The sequence below is a fragment of the Danio aesculapii genome, chromosome 14 (genome assembly GCF_903798145.1).
Source record: "Danio aesculapii chromosome 14, fDanAes4.1, whole genome shotgun sequence".
NCBI lineage: Eukaryota > Metazoa > Chordata > Actinopteri > Cypriniformes > Danionidae > Danio > Danio aesculapii.
Genome location: NC_079448.1, coordinates 46,987,458 through 47,004,784, shown reverse-complemented (window position 1 = coordinate 47,004,784; position 17,327 = coordinate 46,987,458). Strand labels below are relative to the sequence as shown.

The 17,327-nt window shown below is 37.1% G+C and overlaps 1 protein-coding gene across 1 annotated transcript in view; it reads right to left on the bottom strand.

Moving 5' to 3' along the window:
* Positions 1–17,327, bottom strand: part of atp8a1 (ATPase phospholipid transporting 8A1) — a 336,556-nt gene that overhangs the window by 275,157 nt on the left and 44,072 nt on the right. The window contains exon 2 of the mRNA XM_056471711.1: positions 3,206–3,320. Coding sequence (XP_056327686.1) covers positions 3,206–3,320 — 115 coding nt within the window. The remainder of the gene's footprint in view (positions 1–3,205; positions 3,321–17,327) is intronic.

Below are 17,327 nucleotides of genomic sequence, written 5' to 3'. Positions count from 1 at the left end.
TTAAGGCAAAATTGTAGCCCTCCTGTGAATTCTGTGTCAGTCACTGTGTAACTGAGACAATTCAAACAAAAAACTATTTTCCTTGTGATAAAATAAGTTCACATACAGTGATGTTTTCAAAATGTATCTACTTATGAAAGCATACTCAAAATGTATTTTAATATACTGTAGCTAATTTTGATGAATTAGCTAGAACTTTTGACAGCTTTTTCCTTTTTTATGCTGTTATGCAAGCACTGTATTTCACACACATATGCAAGGTGACTGAAAGTGAAATAAAAACAAAAGATACTAAGCCAATAATAGTTTAAAAAAGTGGAAAAAAAATATATATATAAATATATATAATTTGAAGGAGAACATTGACGCTATGAAAACTGAACTGAAACTTTATTATTTAAAAAATAAACTTGCGGGACTTAATTCACGTCCTGCGGTAAAATTACTTTTTTATTATAATTTTAGTGATCTGCTTGAGGTAGGTCAATTTATTTTTATGCTTTTGATGAAGTAGCATTCAACTTAAGAGCCCTTTAGACCATGCACTGGACCATTTCTCCGTTTCACCGGTGTGTCTTTAAGTATGCCGACTTAATTTTATTTTTTTTATGTACAAAAAGACATAAAATGAGATTATAAAATATAATCAACAATGAAAATGTAAATGAACACATAAATTAAAAAGCTTATTTACTGACTGTCTTAGTCCTATCACTTTAAAATAACAAATACTATACATCTCTCTATATTTAGGCTATAACACTGCTTTATTCATTTATTTATGTATTTATTTATGTATTTATTTATTTATGTATGTATGCATTTATTTATTTATTTAGGCCTACTTATTTGTGCAAGTATGTATGTTTGTACTTTTATTTTAGTTGTCTTTTATTTCTTTAATTTTACTTTCCAAAATGAATCCTCATTTCATTTAACTAGTTTACCATGATAATAAAGCTTGTTAAGTTTTTAATGATTAATGAAGTAATTATAATGCTTTGCTTTATTATTTCATCTTCATTTACAAGTAGCAGGGTATTTACAGCTACTGTGCATTTCTGTTCGCTTGCATCCCGGCCCTTTGTGTTCCTTGGCAGCAAAGTCGTAAACTGCGGTTATACTTAAAAACACGTGCTTAACCCTTTAGTGCGGCGGCGGCACCACTCACGGCTGTACAGCTCTGCACTGTAGCCACAGAATACCACATTATTAAGTAATAACACAGCAGTGACCATTATTATTACTATACTGTCCAAATAGATGGAATTTTGGGTTTCAATAAATTACATCTGAGAGAGACTCATCGGGATGACTGCTCTAGAGAAATGAAACATACCAAGCATCGACGTGTGTGAAAGTTTATGAACCAATCACATTGGATTCAGTTCACAAATCCTACTAAATGATTTACTCCAAATCAATTTCCCTGGCTCCATCTGATCTGTTGGGTGAATAAATGGGCCAGTTTTCATTTTTTGATGAACAATTTCTTCAATATAATTGTTAATTACAGCATATAGTCTTTTCTCCTGCCATACATCACTGAGTCCATTACGAAACTTGGCCGCTGTGAGCCATTGTGGCGTCTGGGACACAGCAACACTTTGTCTTCTGTCAAAACCTCACTAGCTTTAATGTGATACTTTATTTGTACGGTCCCTTCCAGCTCCATCTTTAAAATCTTTTTCAAACCCTTATTGGACCATCCATCCAAGGCAGTACAGTCTGTTCACTTTGGGGTTTTGTTCCTGTGACATTAAATATAACCTCTGTTCTGAAAACTACTGAGTTTGATGCCGACATTGTGGTTTCAAAAGTTCTGCAAGAGCCATTAATGCTTCTGAATGACGTCTATCAATTTTAAATTAAATTGAAAATTAACCCATAAGTCTTGTGTCACTTAACATAAATAATGTCCAATATAGAACAAAGTCATGGTGCAGTGGAAAAAGGCTTAATATTGTGAGCTTGGAGGACTGCATCCATACATCTCTGCAATGAATCAAATAACTTATTAATAAAGTCATCTGGAATGGCAAAGAAAGAGTTATTGCAGAGCTCCCAGAGTTCATCAAGATTCTTTGATTTCATCTTACCCCAGACATGCTCAATAATGTTTATGGCTGGTGACTGGGCTGGCCAATCCTGGAGCATATTGACCTTCTTTGCTTTCAGGAACTTTGATGTGGAGGCTGAAGTATGAGAAGGAGCGCTATCCTGCCGAAGAATTTGCCCTCTCCTGTGGTTTGTAATGTAATGGGCAGCACAAATGTCTCGATACCTCAGGCTGTTGATGTTGCCATCCACTCTGCAGATCTCTCGCACGCCCCCATACTGAATGTAACCCCAAACCATGATTTTTCCTTCCCCAAACTTAACCAATCCCTATGAGAATCTTGCGGGAAATTCATGCGGGTTCCAGTAGGTCTTCTGCAGCATTTGATGATTGAGATGCAGTTCAACAGATGATTCATCGGAAAAATCTACCTTCTGCCACCTTTCCGAATGATCAACCAGAAATCAAGTTATTATTTGTTGCTCTTACAACTGGGATTGACGACAAGACTTTTGTCAGGTAGTGTATATGACTTTCATCTGTCAGACGAACAGTGGTCACAGTAGTTTTAAATTTTATCCTGGCTCTTCCATGCTGTATAATGTTGTTAGTTAGTGGCCATTTTTTTGAAGCTTACAAAAATGTAAATCTAAATGTAAGGTGCATAAATACATTGTAAAAATAACCCATAAACCACCAGGGGGCTAACACATCTTTTAAAGTGGATAGATGTGTTTATAACAAAAATCTCTCTCATTTTTTAATTATAGACTCATGAAATCATGAACTTTCAGTGGCTGATGAATGCACATTCTTCTTGGCTGATCTCTGACTTGACATTTGATGTGAAACAAATTCATAGCAGCAGCTCTGGGAATAAACACGTCTCACAGGAACTCACCACACAGTTTGTTTAGCACAGAAGACAACGACGAACAAGAAAACGAGTTGACTTTACAGTTACCGTCTAACGTTACACAGTTTATTACTCTAATCTTTACTCTAAAATTGCAATGAACGGTTCACTTGCTTCATTCACCCTTTCGGAGTAGAATAACGTCTGTATAATACACAGACCTGATCAATCCTTGCTTCAATAAACCAATATTTCACACAATACACACAGAAGAACAAGTGTGTCCTTACCTAACACGATTACTGCAGAATTTGGTAAACTGGGGCTGACTGATGAATATTAGTCTGGAGTCTTCCTGGTCTGCTAGAGAGGTTTTCTCAGACGTGTCTTCTGTTTTCTCATAACCTGAGGGCGAAAGAGAGAGAAATGGTCAAACACAAAGTAAACAATGCGAAAAGCTTTTATGAAACAACAGCCTTTATTTGATAAAAGCAAAAAAGCTAACAGATCTCCTCAGTGGGAAAAAAAAAAAAAGACAAATGTCTGCCATCATTTTCTCCCCCTTCACTAGTCACAAATAGGCATGGGCCATTATAAGATTCTGACAGTATGATAACCCTGGATAAAAATCTCACGGTATTACTGTATTGTGATTACTGCTCTAAAAAACATTTTTAAATGTCTGGATAAAAAAAACAAATGTTTTTCCCCTTTGAAAACAATATATTTTATTTTTTGAAAGATTTATAATATTTTGGAGCAGTAAACACGTCAGGCTAAATAATTAAAATGATTAATTGACTTCATTAGTTTCAAAAACACAGACTTCTTTACAAATTAAAATGTCATCTTTGGATATTTTTTCTGTTGAAGATACTGTTGTCCTAAAAAACAAACAAAAAATGTAAATAAAAAAAATCGTACACATACATTAGGAACGGTATTACAGAAAATTTGGGTGGTTTTAAAACCTTGACTTTTCCAAACCGCAGTATAGCCTAGTCACAAACATGTTTGAGTTTCTTATCCTGAGCATTAAAAACAGAAGACATAAAAAAAATAAAAAGCTAAAAACCTGTAATTATTAACTTACTATAGGTTGTTTTTACATGATGTCATTGATGACACGCGAGACTCAAAGAAGGGCAGTTCTTCTACATAGGAATGACCATGAGAACATCAAAATGTTTCTGTTTTATGTTATTTATAATAGTTTAAATCAGCCAAAATGATAAATGCCAAACAGTTTTTATAGATTTTCAAAAGTTTTTGCTAATGAAGTGGAGAAAGTTCAAGAAATTGGCTGAAAAACAGAAGAAAAGGTGGCATGTAATAAACATACATTCAATAAATCCATGTGTACAAACTATTTTTGAACACGGTAATTTTTTGACAGCACTAACAAAGATTATATACAGGTCTAACTATGTGTATAAATGTTAATATCTTACATTATCTTATCTTGCGTTTGTATGTGGAGAACGGGGACTATGGCACCTCTTTGGGGGATCATAACAGGTTTATAAGTGAAGACCGGGGCTGGTGGGCACGCCGTTACAAAACCGCCCAATTTTACACTACCCGCCTATGTCATTTTTTACCCGCAAAAATAAATTCAAAACCGCCCAATCTGGCAACATTGCCGAGAACACACGCGAGCTAGTCTATGACGCCTACTTTAGTGAACAGAAGCTGCATAGGCTGTGGATAACAGGTAATGAAGTTCAGTTTGTTGCACGGAGCCATCGTTTGAGGGCCGAGCGGGAGGTTTGATTTGCAAGTATGTGTTTTTTCTCACAGTGACGGCAGCCATGAGCCGCACTCGGAAGTGAAAGTGAAACCTGTGCACACATTTAAAATGATCATATCGCAATTTACAGTTATGATTAAGACAAACATTTGATATGTTTTCTTTCATAGCGAAGAGTGTTGTGCATGAAAATAAATGTTTACTGTGTCAGTATAACAACCCTAGCCTATATATAATGTTAAATATAACGCAAGAAGGAGTCTGATAATGACAAAATTCTAATTTTACCAGTGAAAACAAATGGTCTAATAATGTTGTCAATAACAGATGACAAGCACATGTCTTAAACATAATAAATCAACTTTATAATTATGAATAGTTATATTCTGATGTCATCATTTTACTGTAAATTAACAAACAAGACATGGAAGTCTGTTCAAGTCCACCATAATGACTATACAAAATTTAGCATTTTAAGCAACAGTATACCTACACACAGGCCTATTATTATTAGTGTTGTTTTACCATGTTTGAGAATTAACAATAATAATAGGCTAATCATATTAACCTTTATTTTACATTTACAGAATCGTGAGAAAATCGTGATCTTGAATTTAAGAAAAAATCGTGATTCACATTTTTGCCAGAATCGTGCAGCCCTACCCTCTAGTAGCACTCATTTCAGATCTCCAGGTAGATTAAGTCTCTACTAGGACTGGTGACAGCCAGTGGAGACAGAAATGTGTGATATTATGGGCACAAGCAGCCCAAGGGAACAGATGAGTAAAAAAAAAAAAAGAGCAGCTCAAACCGATTCGCCTGCAGGCATCCAGACACACACAGACACACACAACACAGCTAATAGTAGCTCAGTCTATAACAGGCTACACTTTAACTGGCTTAAGATAATACAGTTTACAGCTAATATAGAGCATGGCAAAAACATTTACTGGAATCCATACAACTTTTGAACCTGAAAAACTTCCTAAAAACTAAAATCTGACTAATCCAAAGCAAGAAAGAATGTGACTGGATATTAATGATGCACTAATACAGATACTGTGCTCAAGTACTCACACAACCCAATGTTTGGGTCTATCTAAAAATCAACCGAAAAAAAAAAACAAGGAGCAGAATGCAGATATCAGAGAATATGTAACATTATGAAATGCTAATTAATACACTCTCAGAAATAAACATACAAAAGTTTTTCCTCTTCAAAAAGATAAATGTTTGTCCCTAAAGGTACATATTAATACCTAAAAAGTACAAATGTGTACCTCATAGTATCTTTAAAGGTATTAAAAATAGGTCACACTTTATTTTGATGGTCTGTTGAATTTAAGTTCCATTGCATCTACATGCCAACTTATTCTCATTAGATTTTAATTAGACTGTTAGGTTGGGGTTAGTGTAAGTTGACATGTACCTGCAAAGTTTCCTATAGTCAGTTAAATGTCTGTTGAAGGAGCAGTATCAACAAATTTTAAACAGACAGTCTACTAATACTCAAATGGACCATCAAAATAAAGTGTTACCAAAAAACACCCCTATCAGTAGAAAAGTGTACCTTTTGAAAAGATTTTTTGTACCTTTATTATAACTATAAAGGGCATATTTACACTTTTATAGCTGCTACGTTTGAGCTGTTAAGTGAAGCATGAGTGAATTGAGCACCACAAATTCACAAACTCACAGGAGTGGCACGGAGTTTGCACATTCTCCCTCGTGTTGGTTTCCTCCGGTTTCCCTCACAGTCCAAATACATGCGCTATAGGTGAATAACAAAATTGGCTATAGTTTGTGAGTGTATGGGTGTTTCCCAGTACTGGGTTGTGGCTAAAAAAGGCATGCGCTGCATTACGCATATGTGGTAAAAGTTGGTGGTCCATACCCTGATAAATAAGGGACTGAGTTGAAGAAAAATGAATGAATCAATGAAAAGCAAGTCATTTGTGAAGGGAGAGATAATAGAAGGAAATATCTTAATTAAGCCAAATAACAATGCAATATAAATATGGCTATCTGTAACGAAAGTTTAAAAACATTGAAGCAGGGGTCACCAATCACAGTCCTGATGTCCCTGCAGGATTTAGCTCCAACTTGCCTCAACACACCTGCCTGGATGTTTCAAGTATACCTAGCAAGACCTTGATTAGCTTGTTTAGGTGTGTTTGATTAGGGTTGGAGCTAAACTCTGCAGGACACCGGCCCTCCAGGAACAAGTTTGCTGACCCCTGCATTAAAGCATCAATGTCTGATATATTCTGAATAAAGTGGCATCCGTGGAAATTGTAGAACGCCCAACAAATTTGATTTTACTATGATAAAGAACAAAAGCCAAATTTCACATAACAGGAACACAATTAAACCAAGTCACCATTAAATGAACCAGAGATCATATGACTTTCACACCACGTCCAGAGACCACATGCTAAATGTATGTTCCTCAAAAGTTGTTATTCACTGACAACTGAACTCTACTTTAACCCCTACCCTGAGCCATTGAGGTTTAAATACTGAATGATTGAATTTTGTGAATCTTGTCAACAAGAGGAGATTTCCCCTAAAACTATAACCGCATTTCAGTCTGTACATAAGGGTGAGTAAATAAAAGCAGATTTTACAAAAACAGTAAAAGCAGAAGATAGAAACACCCTTATACTTGTTTTTTGTTTTATCTGAACAAAGTTCATTGTGTAAAATCATCATTACTATTGTCATCAATGGAGGGTGTGTGAAGGTCTAAACAACATGACTGACAGCAGATGCAATTGCCCTTAACTGACTAATGGTTTAAGAAGGTTAACAACTCTTTGCAGTCGCAGAGCTGGTTTACTATATTACAGCTGAAGCTGCCCAACTGAACGCTTCACATACTGGACATTTCTGTGGTAAACTAGACAAAGAGTTCAAAGGTAAAAGATTAAATAAGATGAATTTGCTTTAGTGTGTAAGAGAGGGATCAAACATGTGAAAGAGGAAGTAGGATGACACTTGTGAGGTTTAATTTATAAAGCTGGAGAGACTGAGGAAGTGAGACCCGCAAGTGTCACTGCATGTGTGACTGTGGCTGGGTTTACTTGACTATACTTTAAAGAAGGAACTGATTGAGATTATACCGATATGGGTTAAAGAGTCGACGTCTCATATTGGTGTTCATATAACTTCCTAAAGTAAAGAGTTTTGCTTGAATATTGAATTGACCCCAGGATTATTTGTGTCCCAAATTTGCAGTTTGTTTGAGGTCATTCTGTGTTACAAGATCAAGAATGTACTAACATTTATATTAACATTCTGTATTGCTTTCATGGTGTACAGTAGTACCTTAAAGGTGCTGTATGTAAGTTTTTGACTCTTCTAAAGCATAAAAATATCATAGCATGTTTCTTAAATATCCTCAAACATATTAAGTAGGCTTGGACGGTATCCAAATTTTAATACTGTCAAACCTCCTCCCCATTTTAACTTGGTATCCAGTATTACCGTACATAATAAGAAAAATATATGATATAAGGCTCAGACAGCATCACCAAACTGTTGGCTTGTGCCTAAACCATTCAGAAACTGAAAACTATATATGCGACCTTAGGATCGCGGTCACGTGTTTGTCTTGTTCCTATTAGAGATTCTGCGCGAGACGCTCTCATTCACAAACGGACACACACAGACAGCAACAAGTGACGGACAGCATCACGCTCTCTCTGGCTCTCTCATTCACACACATAGAGAGCACCAAGCGACACACAGTATCGCGCTCTCATTTACATAGCAGCGGGAATGCAGACCTCTAGTTGGTATTTACCACGTCTCCCTTCTCGTTTGGTCATAACCCGAAATACTGCCAAACTGTAGATGTTGTGTTCTTTTTCGAGACCAGGTCACTTGGTGTGTGTGACTCGCCATCTTACCTCACCTCTCTCTCTCTCCTCCACACTGTCCCGTGATGATAAATTATACGCATTTTTAGGCATTAAATAAATAATATTTATTATTTAATACTCGTCTCCTATTTAAGTGCATTGTTTTTATGACGGTATAACAGTATTGAAACTGACACCGTTGCTATTTTTAGATCTCGCGGTATACTATATTACCATATTACCGCCCAAGCCTAATGCTAAGTGAACATTCTTGTTTATTTGATAAACAATGCTGAAGTCGGATATTCTGCTTTGATAATATGTATTACATGCTGGAACATTTCTCTTTGTGTTGGTTCTTTTAACCCGCCCAATGCCAGTTTAGCCAATTATATCTCAGCACTCAGGTTGCCTTATTGGAAAACCACGTATTTCATTCATTCAGAAAGAAAGGCTCTCAAAGCATGCGTCCGTGACCGAAATGTGACCTCCGGTGGACAGATACCAAAATGAGACGCAGATTCAGAGTTAACATATGGTTAATAATTAGCAAATAATATAAATATTACGAAGGTAAACATTAGGTAAGCAGGTTACATTGTAAATGAGTGTCCTAAAAAAAAACACCACGTGACAAGATTTGAAGCGATAAGCAATTTGATTGTTTGCACCAGACAAAGCACAAAAGAAATTTAAATACAGCCATTCGGAAGCACAGAATAATGTTACTGCGCTGTGCTGCGCTGCACTCCAGCAAAATGGTAAAGTTTACAATGAAATGAATACATATTAAACCTCTTTAACACTAACATTATTATATGCACATGCTGAATGATTGACATTTGTTAACTTGGCTTGAACTGAGCCACAGCTCTAAAGCTCTGAATTTTAAAATTCAATCGATAGTCAAGCACACTCAAATCAATGTGGCAACCTGTGCTTGCATGGACTCGTCAGAGACCTAGTGAAAATGTGTTATGATCCAGGAGTTTAATACCTAGTTCAACCACTGGATGTCAAACTTACATACTGCACCTTTAAGTTATGAAAACTATGGCTGCACCGAAATGACAATCATGGGTCGAAAACAAATCCGAACATTCTAGATACACTTGGCCATTTTTAAATTTAACTTGAATTGCAATATAAATGACCACATTTTATTGAGAGTAAAATTATTGACAATGAAGGACTCAAGTTGAGTCATATTACCTGGGTTGGCATGAAACCAGTGTAGCGCTACCGAAAATGCCATTTTTGGCCAATAATTTTTAGGAACTGATAATTTGGTGCATCCCTAATGAAAACTATGGCTGCTTCCGAAATTTGGATTTACGACCATTAGAAAAGTACGTTCTATACAGTATGATAGGAGTAATATGAATGGAACTTGTACTACATCCGCCATTTTGTCATGATCATGTGACCAACCCATCAGTTGCTTCGCTTCACTCCCATTCATTCTCTCGTGGTGCAACATGGGATAGTGTAGTGTCCATCTGATGCGCACTTCAGAATCTCACCAGAAATTGTAAGTTATCAGGGAACTTCTCGCATACTGTTTTTCAAATTCTATGGATTCGAACATACTACTTGGCTTGCATACTGTTTTGGTGTATTATATAGTATGGAAGTATGTGATTTCGGATGCAGCATGCATTTCAGCCTGATCTCACAAGGAAACGTAACTATTCTATGTTTTGTCAGCTTAGTGGCTAATTCATATAAATTCATAAGAGTTCAGTCATACGAAAACGTACGATTTTAAATAGGAGACGTGGCACCCAACCCTGGCCCTAAACCCAACCGTCATTGGGGAATGAGCAAATCGTACTAAAATGTATGAGTGAGATTTTACCAAATCAAAAAGTTATAAATTGCCGTCAGAACGTGTTGGTCTTTCAGTAATTTTTATTATTTTTTATACATATATGTGTGGAATAATTGAGATAACCTGGTTTTACACAATGCAATGCAATGCAAGCTAGAGTGAAAGTTTTCTCAGTATGGGTCATGTTTATTCTTTCATTTTCCTTCAGCTTAGTCCCTTTATTCATCAGGGGTTTTCACAGCGGAATGAACCGCCAACTTATCCAGCATATGTTTTACACAGCGGATGCCCTTCCAGCTGCAACCCAATACTGGGAAACACCCATACTAGGGAAAACATGCAAACTCCACACAAAAAAAGACAACTGACACAGTCGGAACTCGAACCAGCGACCTTCTTGCTGTGAGGCAACAGTGCTAACCACTGAGCCACCGTGTCTCCCTATGGGTCACATTCATTCATTCATTCATTCATTCATTCATTCATTTTCCTTTCAGATTAGTCCCTTTATTAATCAGGGGTTGCCACAGCGGAATGAACCCCCAACTTATCCAGCCTATGTTTTATGCAGCGGATGCCCTTCCAGCTAAAACCCATCACTGGGAAACACCCATACACACTCATATGCTACTGACAATTTAGATTACCCAATTCACCTACTGTATAGCGCATGTCTTTGGATTGTGGGGGAAACCGGAGCACCCGGAGGAAACCCACATAAACACGGGAAGAACATGCAAACTGCATCTGACCCTGCCGAGGCTCGAACCAGCAATCTTCTTGCTGTGGAGGTGACATCGCTACCCACCGCGCCGCCCTAGGTCATGTTCAATGCTAAATAAAATTTGTATATTTCAACAACAAACTAGAGTACAAAAAAAACAACATTAAAAGATTTGCATACAATGTAAATGCACATATGCAACACCATTGTATGTGTTTTTATTAGCCTACTAACTATAAAAATAATCCTTTCCTTAAAACATAACATACTGCAATTTAAATGTATATACAGTCATTGGTATTGAATCAAATTTGAATAAAGACGTACACAAGTCCTCACAATGCCCTTCTCAGTGAAACGACTTTCCACGTGTAAACACAACAGCCCCATTCATGACAGCACTCGATAAATAATTAATAGTTGTGCTGATAAATAATGCAGATGGCACACCGAAAATTGCCTACGCTCATCTCAGGATCACTATTATTAAAACAACAGCGGGAAGCAATTTGAGAACGAGAGCAACGGGAGATTAAACGGAGCTCATAACAAGAAAAGATGTGTTTTCAGCACCGCCCTTCACTTCTGACCTCTTGACTTCAATTAAAATCAAATAAGACTCGCTGAGGTTTATAAACTCTGATCAGCCTACAATGCAGTTTACAGGCCTGTGGACGCACAACACAACATGAATGCACTGTTAGTTTCTCAGCAGCTGGAGGTGTGACCGACAATCTGACCATCTGATGTGCATCTGCTGAGAGAAATCTAATGAATTTAGGGAGTCAACGTTCACTCCCTTTAGACACGCCAATCTCTCTGTATGTTTGAGTGTGCTGTCAAAGCAACATTTGCAAAACCAGTGGTGTGAATTTGGTGTGAGTGTGTGTCTGAAGGACCAAAGAAGTGTTTTGTAAACCTTTAATATTAAATGAAAAAAAAAGTTAAAATTTAATAGCAATACTCATTGATTCTGCAGTTTCGTATTGTTGATGCTTGTCCATGTCAAGTATTTTCTTTAATCAAAGATTCTCTATTATGATGATTTTCTGCAACCCTCTGTAGTCAATGTAAATGATTACATCTTAAAGGAGGAAACAGAGACGCAAAAAAGACTCATAACGAACAAACAAACTATACAGGAACCAATACAAAACCTGTTTATGGTGTTTTTTTTTTCCATTGCTTACTGAAAGTTTCATGTAGTTTTACAGTTAGCTGTCAGCTACACAAGGTGTATACAAATATGATAATGACATGACTGTGTGAGTTTTATTTTAAAAAGGGTGGCAATCAAATGCATTTATAAAACTCTTATAAATCCTCTGATATTTTAGCAACGTCTTGTGAACTGGAAAAATTATTTCATTTTTCTTAATGTTATGCTGATCACGATTGCGACTACTACAGCGATGACTACAACTACTACGTCAATGACTGCAACTATTATGGCGATGACTACAACTGCTACAATCACGGCGACTACGACTACAAATATTACGACCACTATGGCAACAATTGCAACTACTACGGCAACTACGACTATGGCGACAACTACAATGACTTCAGCTACTATTTTGGCAACTGGTGCAATTCCTACGACGACTACTATGATGACAACTACAACAATGACTACGGCAACTACTACTAGGTTGACGACTAAAGCTACTATGACTACTACCATTGCAACTACTACAACAATGACTACTACATTGACAACTACTACTACAACTACTATGATGACTACTTCGTCAATGACTACAGCTAATATTACTACTACGGCAACTACTACAATGACTACTACTACAGCGACTACAATGACGACTACAGCTACTACGACTACAACTACTGTGGCAGCTACTACAACATAGACAACTCCAGCTAGTACAACTACTACTATGGCAGCTACTACAGCAACTACAATGCTGACTACAGCTACTACGACTGCTACTATGTCAACTACTACAACGACGACTCCAGCTACTACAACTACTAGTATGGCAACTACTACAACGGTGACTACTACTTTGGCAACTACTACTACTACAGCTGCTACTACTACTCCTACCTACCTTACATCCAAGAATTACACGCTACAGCTGACCTTATTCTTCACGTACGAGCGGGCGCAGCAATTGAAATTTTTTTTTTACTCATTCACTTTCACTGATTTTCAGATGTTAAAACACCTTGTTACGCTGCTTGTTGTTGCAAACTGATATTTTCTTATTTTATTAATCTGCTTTTTATGCATAGTCATGAACACACTTGTATGTAGAGCAAGTAGTTTGACCGCTTTCTGCCATTTATTTTACTAGTCATTTCTTCCATACAGGCAACCGAATCAGAAGTTCTAAAACAAATTGCAAAAATGAGTGAACTTCACATTGTAGAATAAAGTCAATAGTTTTTATCCATTTAAATATATTTGGTTAATATATTTTTTCTTATTATAGTAAACCAGTGTTCTCAAACTTTGTTATTGTCTAGTTTAAGCTTAAAATATGAAAAGCTATTAAAATATTAGGGCGACGCAGTGGCGCAGTAGGTAGTGCTGTCGCCTCACAGCAAGAAGGTGGCCGGTTCGAGCCTCGGCTGGGTCAGTTGACGTTTCTGTGTTGAGTTTGCATGTTCTCCTTCGCGTGGGTTTCCTCCGGGTGCTCCGGTTTCCCCCACAGTCCAAAGACATGCAGTACAGGTGAATTGGGTAGGCTAAATTGTCCGTAGTGTGCGAGTGTGAACGAGCGTGTTTGGATGTTTCCCAGAGATGGGTTGCAGCTGGAAGGGCATCCACTGCGTAAAACATATGCTGGATAAGTTGGCGGTTCATTTCACTGTGACGACCCCAGATTAAAAAAAGGGACTCAGCTGAAAAGAAAATGAATGAATGAATTAAAACAGTAAAACTGCATAAGGTTAAAATGAAATCAGTGCTTCCAACACAAATGTAATTTGGGCGGGTCACCCAGGTATATTTGGTGATTTTTTTCATTTATTTTTTGTATATATCATTATCATCATTTTACACTTTTTTTTGTATCCACCCAATAGCCAAACATACATGATCAATTAACCCGTGGTAATTCTCCTCTCGCCCTACACGTTTCCTACTTCTCGTTGACTGTGTGAGAGAACTGTCAATACTCTCACAGACAATCTCACGTGCTCTGCAGAGACCCACAGAGACATTCATTTTTGGGACTTAAAAATGAGTCCATGCGGGGTTTCTAAATCTCCTAAAACGTCCAGGATTCAGCTTTTGCTTTCACTTTCTGAAAGTCTTCGTTAATTTCATGCGTTTTTGCATTACACTTTTATTTTAAGCCAGTTTTATTTTGCTTGGCTTCCCAGCTGACAGCACGTGCGCAGCCACAAGAGCGAGGGAAACATTTAATAATTAATTCTTTGATCCAAATGACTCAGATCAACTTAACTATATACTCAGAGGGGATGAAATGACATCTAAACTGGCTGCAAAATATTTGTACACCGTTAGAAATGGTAAATTAACTAATTTGCCTTATTTAAATAATCTCCATTTTTTATTCATGTAATTATTATACTTTTTAGATACGTTTTTATTCCTTTATGTTATTTATTTCTCATTTGCTGTATATTTTTTTATTTGATGATGTTGACATATTACATATTTTACACATATAAAGTATGCTTTGGCAATACTGTACAAAACATAAGCAGCAAACTTTACCTGTCAATGGGTGCACATGGCTCCTGAATGGAAGTAAAACAAACAGTGGATTTCTTTATTTTCAACAGTCTTTTTTTTAAACTTCAACCTAATGAAAAGAAACTGTGTATAACAGCGCCATAATAAATAAAAATATTGTTAGAAATCACTTTTTTTGACACATATAGGTAACCATGTGCCGTGGCTAAAAAGTGCATTTCAATCTGGCTACATGTGGGTAGCACTTGAAATTATCCATTTATTATCTTTCTCCCCTTTTCATTTCCTTTACTCTTTCTTTTTTTATTACTCCGCTTGTATTGGATAGCTTTAGCTTCTCCAACCCTAATAGCACATTACTCTCATCGAGCTGTAAATTTGGGTCACTTTGTCCAAGCTCTGAACTAAAAACAGCAGCGATTGATCAGATCGGCAGACATGACAGCAGGGGCAGCAGGAGCCACAAAAACACAAGACTGCCAGGATCATTTGAAAATTACAGCACATTTACCCTGTTAGAGTCGCGCAAGGTACAAACCGCACCAAAACACTCATCCACATGCTGTGCGTCCCTTGTTTTGCGATGCGAGTCAACAGATACGTTCATGATCACATTCTGTCACCCATCCAGCCTCAACGCTGCATAAAAATAACACATAGAGCGAGCGAGAGAGGAAAAAACACAGACATGAATCATTAATCTAAGAGCTATGATTCACAATATGTGTAATGACATGTGCTGAGGGCAGCAGCTCAAGGGGGAGGCTGTAGTGATCAAGGCCAAGGTTTTCAATTAAGCGCAAGTACTTAAGGGATTATAAACACGAGTTTGGAAAAATACTGTTTGCTCTTTAGGGCAGAGAAAGTCCGGCTGAAACTGGAGGGATTCCCTGCTCTCTGTGGGCGTAGCGGAGCGGTCAGTGAGCCGGAAAGGATGGAGAGTGGAGGAGATGCATGACATACAGCGGCAGAGCGGAAAACGTGAGAAGAGGAATTCCGGATGGCACGGACACACGTGGGGCTATGAGTCAGAAAGCTGGCGGGTGACCAGAGGCTCCGATCTCAAAGCTCTCTCACATTTGAATGTTGAGGTTTCAGAGTGAAAAAGAAAGTGAGGAGGGAGATCTGAGTCTAAAGGTTTTTGTACAATGAATTCAGAAGTTTTCATTGTTGTTGTTTTTTTGTATTTAATCTTAGGGGGTGCTTTCACACCTATAGATCAATTGCTTTCTTCCGAAACAGGGATTAAAATTGTTACAATTAGGGCTGGGCTAATAAACAATATTATATCGAATCACGAAAAATTATGTCAATTACAATGATAAGCCCTGGACTTTTTTACTCTATTGATCTAAGAGCCAAACACACAGCAGAAATGAGCAGCAATGGGAATCTAAAAGTGTGTTGATATTAGAGATGTACCAAATTTTCGGCCGCCGAAAATTTATCGGCTGAAAATATGTTATGCCATTTATGGAGCCTTCTAATTTTTGTGGCTTCAGTTATTATTGGGATACTCTTTTAAATCTGGAAGCATTAAAAACTTACATCGAATAGATATCATTATCGTTCAATATGGAAAATAATTATCGAGATTGCATTTTCGCCCAGCCCTAATTACAATGTTTCTTTTTGTTCTTGGTACAGTTCACACAGCAAAGTTTCTAAACAGACCAAATTATTAAAACAAGTCACATAAACTCCTCATATTGGTCAGAGTTTGGTTTATTTTCAGCTGTCATACGTCATTATTTTTATTTATGATGATGAGAAATTAGATGATTAAGCAAAAAGGTGCGCTTTCGTTTTGAATAGTGGCACTAGGCTTGTGCCGGTATTCGGTAATGCGATAAATCACGGTAATGAATATGCACGATATTGTTATCGCGGGCACTTCAAAATACCGTGAAAAATAATAGATCCGAATTTATATTCTTAGAACGCGCCTTAGCTTATTTTCCATCAACCGCTTGAAGAAACACTGCGTATATGCTGCGCAGAACTGATGCGCACTCTGATGTAAACAATCCCCCCATGTGGTAGCACTGTGTGCACACAGTGTGCGCCACCGCTCTCTAATCCTCACACGAAGAAGCAGCATGGCGGAAGGAGGAACGCTGCCGACTATTTATCCCCCTTCAAAAAAAAAGTCAGAGGTTTGGAAATATTTTGGGTTCCAAAAAAATGCAGAGGGATTGCTGATCGAAGACGGTTTCTCTTTGCACATTCACTTTGATATAATTGCTCAAGTTTACTTTTATATTGTGTATTGTTTTATTTATATTTATTTGTATTTAAATGTTTGAAGTACTTTTAGTTAATTAAAAAGTTATTAAAGTTACTAAGTTGACGAAACTGAAGTTTTTTGTGTTTTTTTACCTATTTCTCTAGTAAAATTACAATATCGTGATAATACCGTATACCGTGATAAAAGCTCAATCGATTAATTGCAGCATGAAAATGTGATACCGGCACATGCCTAAGTGGCACCCACAGAGATAGTCACCAAATATAAATCAGAGGATATAATTTCTCATACATAACCTCATTTCAATT